The sequence below is a fragment of the Leucopleurus acutus genome (genome assembly GCF_964270905.1).
Source record: "Leucopleurus acutus genome assembly, chromosome: 13".
In the NCBI taxonomy this organism is placed as follows: Eukaryota; Metazoa; Chordata; class Mammalia; order Artiodactyla; family Delphinidae; genus Leucopleurus; species Leucopleurus acutus.
In genome coordinates, this window is record NC_139155.1 from 14,518,813 (window position 1) to 14,539,298 (window position 20,486).

Consider the following 20,486-nt stretch of genomic DNA (forward strand, 5'->3'; position numbering starts at 1 on the left):
GACATCTACAGTGCAAAAGAGGCAGATTTTCTGGTTTCCTTCTGAATAATTTTGCAGGGGCACAGTTAAAGAGCTGAGAGAACAAGAGCACTCTTACTCCATGGAGGTGGATTTGTTGTAATGCCAACAACTCTTGGTTCAGCCATTAAACTTGAGCTTAAAGTCAATGCCTCTTCCTTCTCCCACCCCCCTGCCCACCCCCCATGCAAGGTCAATTAGGCCTTAACCTTGTCTTAAAAGTATTAAAAGAAATTCCATCCATCCCAGAACAAGTAGGTTAATTTCACCGAGGAATAATTTTTCAGTGTTCTTTTATGGGGGTTGGTTTGTGCAGTGTGATGAGCCAGCAAAACTTTTAAATGGAGAAAAAAACATGATTAAAAATAAAAACAAAAAACGGATAGGAGAGTAGAACTTTCTATTTGCTTTCAACTGCCACCTCTGCAATGAAAAGCACAGCCTCTCTGAGGCGGCAAAATGACCAAGTGAAAGGCGGAGAAAAGTCAAGCCCGCCATACTTAACCTTGGACTCCACGCCTTTGAATACAGTATCACAAAAACTAAAAAAGAAGAAAAGGTCACTGGAGATTCTGCCCCCCTCTGCCTGTGTTTCCTTTTGATTATTTAACTTAATCTAACCAAGTAAAGCTGATTCAGAGAGAGCTCCGCTCGCCCGCTCCCGCCGCAAACTCACTCTCCAGCAGTCTTGCTCTTGCGGTTGGCGGCGCCTCTTCCGCGAAGCCTCCGCCCCAGAACGGCCGGGTTTGGCCGCGCGCCGGCCTCCCGGCTTCCGTCACCACAGGGGCGCGGGCCCCTCCGACGCCCCGTAGAGCTCCGCCAGCTTCCGGAAGCGGGGTCCCCAGTCCGTCAGGAAGTCGAAGCTCTGCTCCGAGTCTGAAGTGGCCGACTGCAGGGAGCTCAGAGACCCGGCGACCGAGCCGTCCCCCTCGAACATGTACGTTTGCAGGGAGTCGAAGGGCGCGGCCCACAGGTCCATGTCGGCCTCGTAGAGTTTGGCCAGGACGTAGCTGTGGACGGTGCTGCTGACGGCGCACGTCTGAGGCACGTAGCGGGAGAGGCTCTCGATCTCGGGCAGCATGTCCTGCCGCGTCTTGGAGGCGCCGCCCGCCTGCGCCTCCCGTGGGTTCCACATGGCTGCGATGTCGAAGGCCTCGGTGTCCTCCTCGCCACCGCCCTCGTCGTCGTAGCGCACAATGTTCTCGTGGATGTTCTCCTCGTCGTCGATGATGTATGGCTGCTTCCGGTGCCTCCGCATGGACAGGATGAGCAGCACCAGCACTGCCGGAAACACAGAGGACCGGGTGTTGGCGGAAGAGCCCCGGCCGTGTGGGCCGAGACCAGAGCTCTTGAGTAACACAGGTAGGGCGAGGGCTGTCTGGGTGGGGAGAGCAGGGGCAGTGTTTGGATATGTGACCTCACAGGGTCTACCCTGTTCTCACTCTTCCTGCACTGTTGGAGAGTCTGTGGGCGAGTGAACGCTACGTGACATGATTCCACGTGGTTTAAGTAGAAGTTGCATGTAGAGGCTCTGCACACACCTTATCGCTTTGAAATGTGTGTGCGTTTGTACACCCAGCCACCCAGTGTAACATCTTATTAACAAAGCACGAAGCCCTGTGGCCCCGTGGAGTATATGCTAAGGATCAGATCATGTTTTCTGACTGCGTGAGGACGAATACGTGTTTCTCCATTATAATGTGAAAACCTTACTGTATAGGTGGAATCCTGCTTTTTTACATTGGCCTCTCAATAGGATCCTACTTTGTAAATATACTGTGGACCCTGGAACAACATGGGTTTGAATTACTGGGGTCCACTTAGCTGTGGATTTTTAAAAATAAATACATACTGCAGTACTACTGCAGTTGGTTGCTGCAAATGCTGAACCATGGATACTGAGGGCCGACTATAAGTTATTCACAACTTCAGGGCAGGTCTAAGCCCCTAACCCCACCCCACCATTGTTCAAGGGTCAATTGTGATCATATATTAATTAAATGAGTATAGACACATGTGTTAAATATGAGCCAAAGTCTTAGTCTTTCTATGTTTTCTCCAAAAAATAAGAGAGCATAAATGACCATCTTTGTCCAGTTAACTCAGATTCCTCAGAAAAGCCTTCCATTAGAGAGGAGGTTGTGACTTTCTAGATCTAAGGATGTTCATGGAAGAGAGGGAATGAACAGTGACATTTTATATAATTTCATCAGGTTATCAAAGACGCACCACACTGTTAGATGTGCCCTTGCAGGTTTGGATGAGTTTATCCCAACGTATGTTTTTTTTTTTTTTTCCCCAGGATGTGTTCACTGGGGTTTAAAGGAGAGATGGAGGTAATCCCATTGAACCATTTATCTCTGTGAGTAAAAATGTTTTCCAGGAAGTGTGTTGAGATTTTGGCTGTAGAACTTTTTTTTTTTTCTAGCATGCTTTGTTATAGCTGGTGAACGGTGACAGCTAGACAACACTGCAAAATAAGAGCCCAGTTTATCCAAGGGGTGGGGGGGGAATGGAGTACAGTCATATGCCCAGTAAGATAATGGACTAACTTAAAAAAATAACAATAATGGTTTTTTAAACTTGAATGTGGAATGTGCTTTTTGTAAATTGCAGTGAATGATGTTAATACATGATATTTTCCTGAATAGCTCGGGTGACAAAATGCACACACAGGAAACAGTTATATACTCTTGTATTTTATCTCTGTGCAAAAATGTAACTCATAGGCTAGAGGACTATGGGATTTCAGAGAAGTGGACTAATAGGACTTTGATGAAGTGGGGGCTTGAACTGGGCATTGGAGGGGAGGTTGGGGTGTGATTTGGATGGATGCAGGGTGGAGAAATGGGATTCTGAGTGAACTTGCTGTGTTTGTGGGATTCAGTAAGGAGTTACTAAACTCAAATATTTTTTAGACATTATCTGAAGCAAAACAGAAACAAAGTAGAATGTGACATGATTTCTGTTTTTACAAGCATGCAATCGAAGGAGATAATAGACATTAATGATTAATATCAAACAGGTGGTGATAGGACTATCATAGAGCTGCAAGAGTTTTGCAGAGAATACAGAAGCAGGGCCAGTTAATTCTTCCTGGGGACCTGAGAAAACCTCCACACAGGTGACACTGAAGTGCTAGGTGTGGTATTTCAGAAAATGCTGGGAAGCAATATTAGAAAAGTCTTTGAGTTTGTACTGGAAAGAATTCTGATGATATAGAATTAGGCAGTTTATAGAACTCTGAAAAAAATAAAGATTGCTACGTATCTTATTTTTAGGTAATCTTATATAAATATCAAGTATTATATAGTCCCCTGAAAATCAAATTTTGGGAAAAATGATCCTATTCAGCTGAAGGGCTTCCCTGACAGAAGAGAATCAGTTCTAGAGATGTTTATTCTTTAGTATCTATAGGCACAGTGCATAGGGCCTATGAGATTTTCTAGGAACTAGATACATATTTGAAACATGGAAAAAAATCCATAGTCAAAATTAATGTGTTAATATAATTATCCACAAAATATAGTATTTCTTTGACAAATCAACTGCAGTTCAGTCTTACTCAGTTTTATGAATTATATTTAATGTGGGATGTACACTGTTAGAAGTGAAAGTGCCTAAAACTCTGAGGATTTTATGAGCTTTGCTCGGTTTAGGTGCTGAAAACTGTCTGTTTATTCTGCGCAATTCCAAAAGCAAGACATAATGGGTTTGGGAGGCACGAAATAAATGGCCCCTTGCACACCGCTTCTAAGTTGAGAGCCTCTTTGTGCCAGCCTCTTTAAGTCAGCCCCGCTGAAGTGGCGGCTCCTTCTACTGTTTGTGGGCCAGGGTGAACTCATAATGTAGACATTTCCAAAGATAGAAGTAAGGACAGCCAGACTGGAAGTTTCTCCTAGGAGCAAGTTTCTTCAAAGGCCTCTTTCAGGGTGTCCTGTTATGCACTCAAGGACTCCCAGTGCCACCTTATGGACACTCAGGGAATTGCAAGAGGGTTTTATTTGTCAGTACAGAAAGGGACCAGAAGCCGTAACAATTCTCTCTGATCCAGGGATCCAAGGACTTTGAAAGGTTACTTCTTTATACTGTTTTTCCCTTCATGTAGCACTGAACTACATGAAGCATATTCCACAGACCTACTAGAAATTCAGTCAAGCAACTGACATTTTAGTTAGACCTTCTTTCTTTGGTCTGACTCAGTCTCTTGGTTTGGAGGTAAACCTGGGATCAGGGCTTAAATTCTAATTTTAATCCTCAAATCTTTACTCTTTTCCCTTACTAGGATTTCTTCCATATTGAATAATATTACTATCTACTAAGTCTGTTTTTCTCTAAGCAAAATAAGTATGCTGTGAATTATTTCAGTCAGAAGAGTTGGCAGATATGTACAGATAGTTTTTTGGTTTCAGGAATTGGTTTAGATGTTTTACTGTTTGTTTTGAGTGTGGATTTTGAGGATAATAGCATGAATGGCCTTAGTACAAGGGAGTTGGGAGCTGCTTTGCAGTATGACTTTAGATGAAGAGGAAAGGATCCCCTATCCCAGTAGTGCTCTCCCACTGGCCTGTCATCACATCTTTATTTCACAAGTAGAGGCAAACTGACCCTGGTTAGAGGCCACGGTACCCAGGGAGGGGGGTGCTAACGCCCCCAAACAGCTTACCTTCCCAGATATCCATGTGGTTCACTCTGCCACTTTTCAGATCTCTGCTCAGAGGTCGTCTTATCAGTGAGGTCCCCCCTGACCACCCTAGTTAAACTGGCACCCACCCCTGTCTCCTGTCCTCTCAGGACTCCCTGTCTCTCTTCCCTTCTCTGTAACACTTACCACATCCTGAATCTGGGGATGAACATTTGGGGGAAAGGCCGTACTGCGCAGATACAGGGATGTGCAATGCGGGGCCTGCCTGTGTTTCAGCCCTGGCTCTGCGACTGAGATTTGGCCTTGGGCCCGTCACTACCTCTTTGTGATTTAGCTACTACTTATCTGAAATGAGGGGGTTAGAAGAAGTGATCATCATAGCCTGTCCAAAATTATTATATAGGTTCTATGATGTCAAAATGAACTTGCTTTATTTTGAATTAAGCTCTGTGAAGGCTGGGGCATTTCTGTCTTATTAATCCCAGCACCTAGAAAGGCAGCCTGGCCTACACTAGATGGTTGATAAATATATGTGCTTTCATTTGGCCACAGAGGCCATGAGTTCCTTGAAGGAGGGGACTGTCTCCAAGTTCTTTACTTTTTCCCAGCCTTACTCTCCCACCTTTTCAATAAGCACGGTGTGGAAAACCAGTTCTGGCCAGCTGTGTCAGTGTGATAACGGAATGGTATCTAAGTAAGCACTTGCAGGACCCCACAGAATGGAGAGGAGCCACTGACTCACCTAAGAGGACAAAGATGCAGGCCAGGATGGCGATGAGGGCGCCGCGGCTCAGTCTGACTGGGAGCATGTAGGCCTCGGGGCTGCAGGACAGGACGTGGCCATCGTCATCACAGCTGCACACCTGGATAGTCAGCGTGCCCGTGCTGCTCAGCACCGGCTGCCCATTGTCCGATATCAGGATGGGCAGGTAAAAGACACTCTGCTCCTGCTGCCGGAAGCCAGACCTCCTAGTTAGAATCCGGGCAGTGTTATCTGAAGAAGACAGGGGTTCCGGGATCAAAAAAGGAGAGAGAAGAGGAAAATGAAAGAACCAACAAGAGAATTAATTTTTTGGATTGAGGAAAGCAAGGGGGCAGGAACTGGGTGGGGAAGGAGAGAAGGGACAGCATGCCCTGGAGGCGGTTAGCTACAGCCAAGGTTGGGTTTTTTGGGATCAGCAGTTGGATTCAGAAACCAAGATTTTTGCTTGCTTCTAGGGAAAACCCTGAGGCCTTTTTTGAGAGTCTGTCTTACCCTTTGTGACAAAGTACCCAGGGCAAACTGTCAGACTTCAGATCTAACTGAAATGTCCCTGGGGAAACTTGACAGAAATGAACAGTCACTGGCGACTTGTGGTCCCTGTTGGTTCTGGCTCAGCAGCTTTCCAAGGCCCTGTGCTGCTTTGTGCCCCCGGGAAAAGAATGCTGAGGAGCCCACGCAGCTGTGGCACATTGCTTATTTTTGCCACTTTGGCTGGAGTTCAAGTCTTCTGCTATTTTCTTTTATGCCTCTGAAATGCAGTCACCAACTCCTGTGCTTTCTGATGAACCTGCTCGTTTAGCAGAAGCTTATTTGAAATCCCCTAATCATGACACACCCTGCTATTTCCCGCTAATTGGTGGTCTAAGTTTAAGCAATTAATATGAATTTCGTGAACATTCAATACTAGTTTTTTTCCCCAGTTTTAAAGGGGATTAGCAAAATTGTTTGGTATGTTTCCACAAAGCTGATGTATGTGTGTGTGTCTGTATCTGTATTTATATTTGCCTAGTGTAATGTTTTGGGATCTTTTAAAATCTATGTTCTCAAGTTTTCTTGAGTGGGTTTGACTTATAAATCAGATATATTTTCTGGAAAGCTGGTATCTTTCAGCAGAGGAAAAGTTTGAGAGATGTGGTAGGACGTATAATCAAGTGACAAAGCTAACGTCATCAGTATGGAAGGTCCTCTAGATGTGTTTCACATTTCACAGGGAAGAGTCTAGAACTTCACAAAAAATTCTGAGAGTCTAGCCAAAGTAAACATTATTCAGACCAATATCAATATTTCTGGACATAATAAAGGATTATACTTTTCTCCCCTCTTGAATTTGGGCATGTCTGTATCATTTGCTTTAGATGATGGAAATGAGCAAAACTGATTCGTGTCACTTCCGGACAGCAGCATGTATCAATAATAGCTGGTATGTTATTCTTGTGCTCTCTTGCCTTGTTGTAATATATGAAAGAACATTAGAGATGGAGAGCCAGGCAGCCTACACCTGGACAGCTGTCCTTGGTCGCCAGACCCACAGTCAGCTTTATGTGAGCAAGAAATTAACTTTAGTTGCGTTAAGCCACTGAGATTTTGGTGTTTTTTCCTGCAGCCTAACCTGGCCTATTCTGACTAATACATAATTCCTTAATTAACTTTTCCACCTCCTCCTCCCCCGTTTTATCATGAGAGCAGTTGTGTTTTGAGTGCTTATGTGCAAGGTATTTAGACTTTACATGCAGTATCTCATTTAATCTTTATCACCATTTGGTGAGATAGTGATAATCTCACCCTTTTACAGTGAGAGTTAAGGCCTAGAGAGATTATGTAATTGGTTCAAAGTCACCAATTTAGTAGAAGAGCTGGGATTTGAACTCTGGTCTCTTGACTCCAAATACACACTCCTTCCATTGTGCTGTGTAACCGCTTACTTAGTTTTGTAACATTAATGTTGAAAATTATTCAGCTAATTGAAATCTCTTCCTACTTTGGTACAGGCCTTTTCCCTCTTATTTCCTTCTCAGTGGAGAAAGATAGCAGTTGGTTACCAACCTGAAGATTATATTCATATTTCCACCTACCACACAATCCATCTTCTTTTCTGTTTTCCAGATTTAATAGCTAAGTACTAGTAATTTTGCTTCACAGTTTCAGTTTCGTTTTGTTTTTGTCAGAAGTAAAGTTTTTCTCGAACAGAAATCTTTTTTATTTTTCATTTTAATCAAGGGCAGTTCATCAGACTTTGAGAAAGCCGGAGAAGAGCTGAATTTCATATAAGTATTACATTATGCCTACTATGCATCATAGATTTCTTGATCTCAGAATTATTTAAGATTAAGAAAAAAAGATCAGAGCATCACATTGCTGAGACTAGTCCTACAAAGGAGCTGGCAAAATTTAGCCACTTGCAAAATTTTGTTGAATATTATAACTGGAGCTTGAATAACCCATTTGGATATAGTATCCAGGGTGACACAAAGATTGTGTGTGTGTGTGTGTGTGTGTGTGTGTGTGTGTGTGTGTGTGTGCTAAAACAGGAGGTCTCAACTTCCAGTCCCAATTTTAATACTTACTCTCTATTCCATGGGCCATTTACTTTCTTTCCTTGTCTATCAGATGAGACAATGAGAATCATCAGAGGCATTAGTAACTTTCTTAAGACCTTAAAGGATTATTATAAATATCAAATAAAGCAAAGTATGAGAAAATGCATGTGAAACTGTGAAGTATATGGACAATCCTTTTCACAATGCTTTGGGGATTAAGAAAGGCTTTACTTGAAATAGTGCACTGTTGTGTTAATAAATGAATATCATGTTTTGGGCACGGGAGTTGGAGGGCTTGACAGTAGATCCACCACATCAGATGTTGGTCAGGTTTTTTTTTTTTTTTTTTTTTACCGGTACACAGGCCTCTCACTGTTGTGGCCTCTCCCGTTGCGGAGCACAGGCTCCGGACGCGCAGGCTCAGCAGCCATGGCTCACAGGCCCAGCCACTCTGCGGAATGTGGCATCTTCCTGGACCGGGGCACGAACCTGTGTCCCCTGCGTCAGCAGGCGGACTCTCAACCACTGCGCCACCGGGGAAGCCCGGTCAGTTTTTTAATGAGCCTCAGTAAAGGATACTCGAGGGATAAATTGTCATGAGATTAAGAGTTCATTCTTTCTATTGAAGATGTTCCAACTTCCGTTTTGAAAAAAACCTTCCAAGAGATGAGCCATTTCTTTTTATAGTCATCAGGTTCCAGGAGCCCATATTTTTAAGGTATTGGCCCCATGAATTGGTGCCCAAAGTCATTGTTAAGAAATTTGCAGCATTTTGCTGTGTATTGTTTCTGTATTGATTCAGACAAATATCAGAGTGGAGGAATAGAGTGACACTTAGCTGAAAATTTGAAGAAACAGTATAATGTAGTATTTTTTCCCCAGGATTTCTACTATGAAACCTATCCTAGGGAATTCCTTGGTGGTCCAGTGGTTAGGACTCCATGCTTCCACTGCAGGGGCAGGGGCCCTGGGTTTGATCCCTGGTCTGGGAACTAAGATCCTGCAAGCCTGTGGCATGGCCAAAAAAAAAAAAACCTATCCTGAAGGGTCTGAAACAATGTTTTGCAGGAAGGGTTTCCAAGTGAAGCAGATAAATGAATAATTCAAAATTTGACCCAGTAAAAAATATCAGGATATTTAATTGTAGCACTTCTGTTGTTATAATTTATATTACTCTTCCTTTCAGAATTATAGTGATTTGATGTAGATGATTAAACAGATGACTAAATGCTTTCCATTTAGAAGAAAACAGGTTTGATATTCTCTAGTTTTAATAGCAGAATATCGTGTGGGGTGCATTTAATACTTTAAGTCCCAAACAGTTGATTTTTGGACTAAGACTAGGTATGCCTAAATCATGACTTTTTGTTACCCTTTGTTTAGATTGTTCTAAAGTGACAGAACTTTAGAATTGGAATAAAAATGAGGCCACCACAGCCCAGAGAAGTGATGCCCTCCCTCTCCAAGGTCAGACAGCTAGTTGGTAGCAGAGTTAGCAACATAAGGGGTTCACTTGACAGATTTAAATTATTTTTTCACCTGCTCTGACCTTTCTCTGAAAATCTTCTGGCCAAAATACTGAAGCCCCTCCTTTTCCCATCTGTGCCCAATGAAGAGTGTGCTAGGTCTGTGAACTCCTTAGCTGGTCTGAATGCTTTTTGGAATAGAGGGGTCTATAATTCCATTCTAGCAAAGATGTAGAGGGAAGCACTTTCTGGAATAGGGAACCCCACCCGACTCTTCTTTCTGAATCATTCCAAAATAATAAAGTGGTTTCAGTGCCAGAACTACTGGTTGTGTTCCTGTATTTGTCCTTTGCTCTTAAGTAACTCAAAAGTTACTTAGCCTTTGTCTCCCTTTGGTTCTGGGAGCTTTCACTGTTTCCCCTTTGATCCTTGCTTAGAAGTGTTCAATCAGGATTTTCTCCTTGGGCCTCTTTCTGTCAGCTTTCTCAGATTCTTCCTGTAGTTAAAGAACATACAAACATGGCTGCTCTCTGTGGGGATGAAGGAAGCCTGTGTGCCTCACACAGTGTCTGGCCCAGAGCCTGTGCTCAAATGTTTGAGTGAACTGACTGACTGAGTAAAAGTTTCAGAATCAGCAGAGGATGTTCTTTGTCTTTCATGTTCTGAAACAAAACTTTAAAAGACCGTACAAATTAACATTAATGTCTTTCGTGCTATTAAAGAGCAGGTGACCTCTGACACTGTTTGCGTGGTATAGTGACCCAGAGTTTCCAGCCCACGCTGTAGAAAAGCATCGGTAGCCAGCTGATTACCTTGGTTGTCCCTTACGGTGAAGTTGGGGTTGTTAGCAGCCTCAGGAGCCAAGCTGTAGTAGAAGTGCTGGCCATTGCGTGGGTCATCTTGGTCCACTGCGCTCACTGTCTGGATCAGCTGAGGGAGGGACATGAAATCAGGTGAGTCAGAGTCAAAAGAAAAGCTTCAAGGGCGGGGGGGATCCCAAACCCTGAAATCCAGTAGTAGATTGTTTTACCTAATGAAGACATCCTGAAACTTCCCTCGGCAGTCTCTGTGCCATCACACAGTGCAGAATTGAATTTTGGTTTACTGTTGGGCCTGAGTGTGTTAACAGGCACACGGTAGATGATACCTAAATGCCTCAGATGTTAGACATCGACATAACACACTATTCTCACCCCAGGTCTGGCCCCTTTTAGGCAGTTGAAACAGAAGACTTTGAGTGAAATAATTCTGGGATGCCACAAGGTCCTGCCTGTTTCCCAGTTTTTTTTGTCCCCTCGCCTCACCTTCTTAGCCTCACATTTGGGTTAATATTTCATGGTCAGATTGCTATGTTTGAGAGCCCTCTATTTAAAAATGACCAGTACTAGTGGGAAGTAAGCAGACACTACATTGATTGTGTCAGCTTAATGGAAAACAGATGTGAGGGGGTAGGTCGCAGAGCAGTCACTCTTTGTTGGCAGGAAGGGGAGCTAGGCAAAGTGTAGAGCACAAGACCCCCAGGGTGGGCTTTATAGAACAGACTGGAGTCAGAAGCAAGGCTTGGGGCTGAGGAGAGGAAGAGGTGGAGTGGCTTCCTCTTGAGCTCTTTGGCCAAAATTTTGCCCTTTCCATGTGTTTTTCAAAGTCGTAAGTTACCATGAAGGTTATGAAGATCAGGATGGAAAAGTTCCTAAAGAAAACAGTGAGAAATAACACAATTGAAACACTGGCAGGCGGACTGGGGGGATATAGAACAGGTGTCGAAGGGGTGGTCTCCTTCCTGTGTGTTTGCTCTCTCGCCAACCAATGGCACAGACTCCCCCCACCCCTCTCGGGCCTGGCCCTGTAGACACCACGCTCCTGCTGTCAAAAGCTGGCTATTAACAGGGTAGAAAATGGAACATTCAGGGTCAGCTGGAGGGCTGAGGTGGGCTTGCTTAGTCTTTCTTTCTTCATCTGTAAATTAAGGAGGTAATGCTACCCTCACAGTATGCGGAAGATTAAATAACAGAGGGGAAAGCTTCCAGCAAGGGGCCTGCTGGTAAACATGGTGTTGCTCAGACCCCCTTTAGTGAAGGACTTGATACCTTCACCTGTCAGTCTCTTTGGCGGTTGCTTCAGTTGCTGAGAGCCACCTACCCACAATCACCACATTCTTCCAGGACATTCCATATCCAGTGACTGATGCGATAGTATAAAGCCTGGCCATCCCATTTCAACTCAGGAGAACCCTAGTCCTAGAACTCTTTGAAGTCATCCGGGGCTGTTAGTGGGTCTGCACTGCAGCTGGACTTCTCCTTTTGCCCAGTCTTGCAGAAGTTCTTCCTTTCCAAGGGCATTGGCCCCAAGGGCATGCCTTAATAAACATCTTAGACCAGAACTCCATCTCATTTATGCCTCCTGGTGAACCCAGCTGGCAGCGGGGCTCTGTTGAATCTAAAGGTCGGGGGGCTGGAGTTGAAATAAAGGAGAGGGATCAGGAGAGCACTGAAGATAAATCTGCCCCACAGTCCAGCCTGGCGTCAATGCTGCTCATACACGAGGGTCACTCCACTGCCCCATTCCTGCCGAGACAAATCCTGTACGTTCTGTCTTGTGCATGGTGCCAAACACGTGATGACATGTTTCTTCATGAATGTTATAAATAGGTGATTATGTATAACTTGGAAAACAGAAAGTCATTTCAGAACATCTGACCTGTGAAATTGTATATATGTATATTGGTGAGGTGGGGACCTGAGGCATATGATGGGTTGGTTACAGGGCTTTAAAGAATGGGTGAGCGATGATACAGGGCTTTAAAGAATGGGTGAGCGATGATACAGGTCGGGAGCACCAGAGCCTGCTCTCCTGGCCTCCCCTCTCCTGGCAGGTCCAATTTCATCCTCAGCCCTACTTGCCATTCAAGATTCTGCTCAGCAGGTTTCACGCCGCCCTCAGCCTGCACCAAAGACGTCGTCTGATTTCTTTCTGGGCTTCGTTTCTCCCTAAGAGGAAAGCACACATCCCAACTCGGCAGATACAAAGCTAACGACAGTGTCTGACAAATCTAACACAAGGAGGAGGCCTGATTCTTCATAAACCAGACATACCTACTGAGCTGTGTGCTTTTGAAAATCTTCAAAACATGTCCCAGAGCCAAAATCAAAGAGTAGGGTTTACGTATCTTGGGCTAAAGATGACAAATATGACAGACTATGATAGACTTGTGGCTCACAGTCTGAACTTGAAGTCACAGATAAACCATGCTTCAAAGGACTGTATAATAGACAATTCGAAGATGAATGTAGAAATGGGAGGTGTGCTTGTGTGCTGCAAAAACAAGAGAGGTGGTAACATGCTATTAACCTGTCCTTCTGGACTTCCCTGGTGGTGCAGTGGTTAACAATCCTCTTGCCAGTGCAGGGGACACGGGTTCGAGCCCTGGTCCAGGAAGATCCCACATGCTGTGGAGCAACGAAGCCCGTGCGCCACAACTACTGAGCCGGCACTCTAGAGCCCACGAGCCACAACCACTGAGCCCATGTGCCATAACTACTGAAGCCCACGCGCCTAGAACCCATGCTCCACAACAAGAGAAGCCTCTGCAATGAGAAGCCTGTGCACCGCAACGAAGAGTAGCCCCCGCTTACCGCAACTAGTGAAAGCCCACACACAGCAATGAAGACCGAATGCAGCCAAAAATAAATAAATGAATAAATAAATAAATTTATATATATAAAAAAACCCTGTCCTTCTATTCTGAAGCCTGTTAAGAAATGTTTCACTTTGGGGAATGAGGGGTTTAATTTATTGTGCTACTATTACTCTTTATATTACAGATTAAGAATTAGTTTCTTGTCATATTAAAATATAAAGTATTATGTTTGTCATATTATAATGATAATCTTATATAATATAAAACAAAAAATTATGTATGGTGTTTCTATAATATATAAGTAAATTGTCATGTTACAATAAAAAAATCATTAAAGTCCCAAATCCCTTCGCTCAAATCTCAACTACCTTAGCACAGTAACTATTGCTATTTTTGCATCCTGCCTCCCAATTTTTGTTCACATGCAGATACAGTTTTACATAACTTCAAGCATGTACATGTAGTTTCTATACCTCCTTTCTTATAATGACACAGATCATTTCTTATGCTGGAAAGTCTTCATTGTAACTTTATTAGCTGCATAATATTTCAGGTCTTTCTAGATTAGAAATTCAATAGATATAGAAGTAGAATTATCTTAGACTTGTTGAAAAAAATTTAGGCATGCTATAGACCATTGCACTGGGTTTCAAGAATCAATGGATGAGATAATTTAGATGAGAAGGACGACAGGACACATTTTTTTTTCCCCTGGAACAAGGGAGTCACTTTTTCTTTGAGTAGAATGGTGAAGATGTGTTGAGTCAACCTTTGGTGAGTTCAGGAAGCTAATAAAAGTTTTGGTTGTATAGAGAGAGTCTGTGCAGTGGGATGTTGCAGGAGAGTGAGAGAAGTGGAAGCAAAAGCCGTGTTACAGTCGGAAAACCTGTATTACCAAAGCGTGTGTCCTTGCCATGTGCACCCGACGTCCCCAAACCGGAATCCAGGACCACAAAATATGCTTGGGGGAAATACATTAAGGAGGACTGAAGAGTCTTACAAAAGCAGGAGCAGAAGAGGAGAGATTGCCTGTGATCTGAGGTATGGAAGGCTGGGCACGGGGTGGGCAGCAGCCTGACACATACATTAATAACGTGGCCATTCCAAGCACAGTTCGGATGTTTTTCAGTTACACCACTTGGGATTTAGTCAACCCAATATTCATTTAGGTTTAAAGGAAGACTTTAAAAAAATACACAAATATATCTGAAGATTATGAAACTAAAGCTGTTTCAAATAAGTAGAAATTTGTTCCTTCAGATGCCTTTCCTCTCAAAACTTTACATGACATGAGTGGTACTAATAAAATGGATGTTTTAATTGAGGGAGGGGAGAGTAGAATTACCTAGGTAGTTCTAGGTAATGAGGTGTTCTGAGAATAGGGCAGGCAGTCTGTAAACTTGCTGCCAGAAGGAAGGGAGGTAGGAAGATATGAAAACTAAACTTTCCTTACTACAAACACTTTCAAGGATGATCGCTAAAATGAGAAAAAGACTCTCCTTTTTTCTCCTATCTTCATCTCCATGGTCCCTCATTTCCAGGACCCAGAGCACATGTTACTGCAATTGGTTCCATACAGTTCAGTTACAAGGTGGGTGACTACCTGGCTTCACAGGTGAGTAAGCCACCTTGATTCACAACCTTGTTTAGATTATAAAATGTAATGGAGGCTCGAAATAGTTGTCTTAAATAAACTGTTGCAACATGATATACAGAAGTTGGGGACTGTCTTTTGTACACTTAGTTTCTGGAGTCTTAAATTTCTTTGATGACAAATCTGGTTATCTGAAACAGTTGTTTGCACATGTTGGGGGTTAACCAGGGTGCACCCTCACAGGCTGCCTTACCTGCCCTGCTTTGGCATTCTCACAGACAAAAGCTTCATAGAATCTGGGGAACTTTGGAGCATTGTCATTCACATCTAAGACTTTGATTGTGACAGGAACGCTTCCAACCTGGGAAGGATTGTCTAAAAGCACACACAAAACAAACAAATACCAAAGGTGAGGAGGGTTCAGAAATGCAAGAAAGCAGCTCTTTGTTGGAATAGGTGTTTACCTCCTCATTCTGGTTTTTAAAGGAATGGATAAAGTACATGGAAATAGCAACACAAGGATGCAGGGGTTGCCTGTTAAGAGTGTGGCCAGAACATAAGCATGGGCAGGACGAGTTTTGTGTTGGAGAGGTGTGTGATATCAGGAGGTTGAGGGGACGGATGAGACTCGGTGGGGGGGAGCAGGTATCACAAAATGAATCTTAAAAGGAGGTTTTGAATCTCTCACTTGGCTCATGCTTCAGATTCTAGAATTGAAGGCAGGTCGCACCCTGAGCTGTGAGAGTGGCACCAACAAGCTCTTTCCCCAGGAACTATACTTGGCATCCAGCTGCCATATCTTTGAACTGTGTCTGTGAGCATTTGTGCTTTTTTTTTGCTCATCCGTTAGCAAGATGTGTCCTAATGTAATTGCTTCTTCGTTTTACAACATTTTGCCTTACAAAAGGTTTCATAGGAACACTTTACTTTTGGATAGTGGGAAAACCTGTAATCAGTTCTTTGAATTACTGTTTCAGAAGGTTTCAAGTTATTCATGGGATTACAGATAACACTGCACATTTATTTCCACCTATGGACTAAGGGAGATAGTATAGGACACACCAAATCTGTATCTTTGTCTGGGGTAGGAGAAGTTACTCGTAGTCACTTATGGGGAAATATGTCCTTTTGGTCTGTCTGTTGCTTGGCGTTACCACACAAAGATAATTTCACAGCCCCACTAGTGCCCCTCCTGCCTTTTTCTGTTTTGGCCACCATCCCAAGAAGACAAAATAGAAATCATAAGACACAGAAATTATGCATAGTAAATAATTGCATTAAACCTCAGAATGCCCTGTTCTTTTGGTTCATTGTTTTTCTTCTCTCTCAAGAATGTCTATTCTGTGTTTTTCCCCTGAATATTTCTATTGCTTGGTTACCAAAAGTGCTGCCATATTTACATTTTTTTCATTGTAACTTGGTGTTGCTTGTTTATACAAGGAATAATGAAAAATTCAGAAAAACGTAAGAATAAATGTGATCCATAGTCCTACCACCAGAGAGCTCCATTACATGTTATGTATTATATTACATGTGTCCAAACTCTCCAATACACACACACACACGCACACACACACATACACACACATGCACTGAAATTAAAGAAAAGAAAAATGTTGAATTTAGAGCTTTAATATTTTAGGGCAGGATTATCCTGTATCATTGAAATATACTTTGAAAGCATGGGTATTAATATCAACATGATAGTCTCATTTTACTGTGTGGCTGTACCATAATTTATTTAATCAAACTCTTATTATTAGACATTTAGGTAATTCCCCCCTATTTTAAAATAACAATGCAGTGGACATTTGGGTACTTAAATCTTTGTTAATATTTATGATTATTTCCTTAAGATAATTATTAAAGGAGAATTCTTGAGAAAAAGAGTATGAATATATTGGGGGATCTTAATACAAAGATTAGTTACCAAATTGCTCTCATGAATGGCTGTACATACTTCTGCCAATATGTTAGTATTTGTCATTTCCCTTAATCTTTCTCATCACTAGGTGTTATGAAAAATATGCAATGTAGTAGTATATAATCTAATTTGTGTTGAGATTATAATAAATATGTTAATATAGTTTTTGTTAGTTTTCAATTTTTTTTAAGTTTGTGTTAATAAATCTGTCTTGTTGTAAGATGTCTGAAATTCTTAAATGCATGTATGTGTATATGTATGTGTGTAATAAGAGTGATATGTTATAAATGTTTCCTTTCATCCAATAATAATATTTTATACTATTTGTGCATTCCTAATCTTATTAAAGATTGAAAGCCTCTTAGAGTTCTCAGGAGTTTTCCCTTTTCTTCATATAGAAGTCTAGCTCTTTGATTTAAGGATGCTATTTTTTGTGCTGCTTTTGCATGTTTTATTTGTGTGTTTTTGTCTGTAGCACAGGATTAGGTATATAGAAGATCCTCAATAAGTATTTGAATTAATACATTCATTCACTTGCATAAACCAGGATTTCCATTCCTTTCCATAAAGAAGATAATTTTTGTTTCAACAAGCTCTAGAAACTTCCACTTTCTCCAGTGCTTCTATTTTGTCACTATATGGAGAGCAGTTTTTTTGTTTTACTTACTCATTTCCATAGCAAGGACAGTGATATTATGCCAAGAAAACTCTTCTCGATCAAGAGGTCTCGCAGTCATTAGGGCACCTGTTGTAATGTCAACATAGAAGAACCTTCCAGGGTCACTGCTTCTGTCAATGGAATATCTGCAAAAACAGAGATTACACACATCGTTTTATTTGGATAAGCATACTGTGGCATATTCCATAAGAGAACTGAGTGCATGCCATGTGAAACAGGATAGTTCTCAGTTATGGGCACTTGGAAGACTGCATTGCTGTTTTACCTGTCCAAAAACCCTCCCCGCCCCCGCAAAAGAAAACCCCAAACACAAAACAACAACAAACTATTACTGCTTTGATTTCCTCATTCATAAAATGAAATAAAACAGGGTACCAAAGAGTTAGGGTAGTTTCACGCTTTTTAAAGATCAATTTCAGCTATTTAAAGCTTAAAACTGCCCTAAGACTTTTGGGACACTCTGAATGTCCGCCCCTACATATCTTTGTTCAAAAAAAATTTTATTCAAATAAGTCCAGAAACGATAAATGGGAACTGGAAAAGGTATAGTTACGTGGTTCTGGTTCCTGTAAGTTGTATCACCTATTGAGAAGGAAAGATTTGAATCAGGTCTTTTGTAAAGATACTAATGACCTGCTGTCAAACACACTAACGGTATTTGCTAGATGGGATGTCCTTACCTATGGAATGTTACTAGCAAGATGGACCAGGTCTGTCTAGGTTGCTTATTGTAAAGAAGCCTGGAATTTATGAATTTATTGGGCGCAGCGTGCTGGAAAATGTCATGTGAGCTATGTAATTAATGGGGTATAAAAAGCAGATGTTCCATAATCAAAATGGCTCCTTCTGTTCAAGCATTGCACTTCATCCTTTGCTTACACTTTTCATATTCAGTGTGGACCAACATGCATCCTTATACAGGAAAAAGGAGGATAGTTACAGGCACCTACACCTGACAGTTTCAGACCTCTCTAGGGAAAGAATGCTTAGCTCATATTTTGCTGTTGTTTATATCCTTTGAGTCCTTATTTACCTTGATACTGTGTAAGACCTGTAATTCCTGTTGAATCTGATTTGGCAGTCTGACCCTTTGTATTATCTCACCTAAGTTGTCTTACCTGGTGTCCATATTAGGAGATTCACTAAGTATGGAGGGAGTCTCAGGCATCTGTATGTTTAAAAACCTTCATAAGGGGTTTTGATATGTAGCCATGATTGAGAACCATCCTTTAGAATCTTATGTAGTCCTTGGTAATGGCCAGTAGTTATGATCTGTGCTGTTTATTGAATACCAGGCATTTTATAGCTTCTTTTTATAAAAACATACATATATTTTTAACATCTTTATTGGAGTACAGTTGCTTCACAATGCTGTGCCAGCCTCTGCTGTACAACAAAGTGAATCAGCCGTATGCATACATATATCCCCATATCCCCTCCCTCTTTTTTTTTTTATATCTTTATTGGAGTATAATTACTTTACAATGGTGTGTTAGTTTCTGCTTTATAACAAAGTGAATCAGTTATACATATACATATGTTCCCATATCTCTTCCCTCTTGCATCTCCCTCCCTCCCACCCTCCCTATCCCACCCCTCTAGGTGGTCACAAAGCACCGAGCTGATCTCCCTGTGCTATGCGGCTGCTTCCCACTAGCTATCTATTTTACATTCGGTAGTGTATATATGTCCATGTCACTCTCTCACTTCGTCCCAGCTTCCCCTTCTACCTCCCCATGTCCTCAAGTCCATTCTCTACGTCTGCATCTTTATTCCTGTCCTGCTCCTAGGTTCTTTAGAACCATTTTTTTTTTTTTTAGATTCCATGTATATGTGTTAGTGTATGGTATTTGTTTTTCTCTTTCTGACTTACTTCACTCTGTGTGACAGACTCTAGGTCCATCCACCTCACTACAGATAACTCAATTTTGTTGCTTTCTATGGCTGAGTACTATTCCATTGTATATATATGCCACATCTTCTTTACCCATTCATCTGTCGATGGACACTTAGGTTGCTTCCATGTCCTGGTTATTGTAAATAGTGCTGCAGTGAACATTGTGGTACATGTCTCCTTTTGAATTATGGTTTTCTCAGGGTATATGCCCAGTAGTGGGATTACTGGGCCATTCGGTAGTTCTATTTTTAGTTTTTAAGGAACCTCCATGCTGTGAGAGTGGCTATATCAATTTACATTCCCACCAACAGTGCAAGAGGGTTCCCTCTTCTCTACACCCTCTCCAGCATTTACTGTTTGTAGATTTTTTGATGCTGGCCATTCTGACTGGTGTGAGTTGATACCTCATTGTAATTTTGATTTGCATTTCTCTAATGATTAATGATGTTGAGCATCCTTTCATGTGTTTGTTGGCAATCTGTATATCTTCTTTGGACAAATGTCTATTTAGGTGTTCTGCCCATTTTTGGATTGGGTTGTTTGTTTTTTTGATACTGAGCTGCATGAGCTGCTTGTATATTTTGGAGATTAATCCTTTGTCAGTTGCTTCATTTGCAAATATTTTCTCCCATTCAGAGGGTTGTCTTTTCGTTTATGCTTTCCTTTGATGTGCAAAAGCTTTTAAGTTTCATTAGGTCCCATTTGTTTATTTTTGTTTTTATTTCCATTTCTCTAGGAGGTGGGTCAAAAAGGATCTTGCTGTGATTTATGCCATAGAGTGTTCTGCCTTTGTTTTCCTCTAAAGAGTTTTATAGTATCTGGCCTTACATTTAGATCTTTAATCCATATTGAGTTTATTTTTGTGTATGGTATTAGGGAGTGTTCTAATTTCATTCTTTTACATGTAGCTGTCCTGTTTTCCCAGCACCACTTATTGAAGAGGTTGTCTTTTCTCCATTGTATATTCTTGCATCCTTTATCAAAGATAAGGGGACCATATGTATGTGGGTTTTTCTCTGGGCTTTCTATCCTGTTCCATTGATCTATATTTTAGTTTTTGTGCCGGTGCCATACTGTCTTGATTACTGTAGCTTTGTAGTACAGTCTGAAGTCCAGGAGTCTGATTCCTCCAGCTCTGTTTTTCTTTCTCAAAATTGCTTTGGCTATTCGGGGTCTTCTGTGTTTCCATACAAATTGTGCAGTTTTTTGTTCTAGTTCTGTGATAAATGCCATTGGTGGTTTGATAGGGATTGCATTGAATCTGTAGATTGCTTTGGGTAGTATAGTCGTTTTCACAATGTTGATTCTTCCAGTCCAAGAACATGT

The 20,486-nt window shown here is 41.8% G+C and overlaps 1 protein-coding gene across 1 annotated transcript in view; it reads right to left on the reverse strand.

The window, feature by feature from the left end:
• Nucleotides 1-793: 793 nt before the first annotated feature.
• CDH20 (cadherin 20) overlaps nt 794-20,486 on the reverse strand; it is a gene marked incomplete at both ends in the record, with an annotated part of 60,230 nt that continues 40,537 nt past the window's right edge. Inside the window, 5 exons of the mRNA XM_082853480.1 lie at nt 794-1,299; nt 5,406-5,657; nt 10,242-10,359; nt 14,914-15,035; nt 17,252-17,388. Of these exons, the coding sequence (XP_082709606.1) occupies nt 794-1,299; nt 5,406-5,657; nt 10,242-10,359; nt 14,914-15,035; nt 17,252-17,388 (1,135 nt within the window). The remainder of the gene's footprint in view (nt 1,300-5,405; nt 5,658-10,241; nt 10,360-14,913; nt 15,036-17,251; nt 17,389-20,486) is intronic.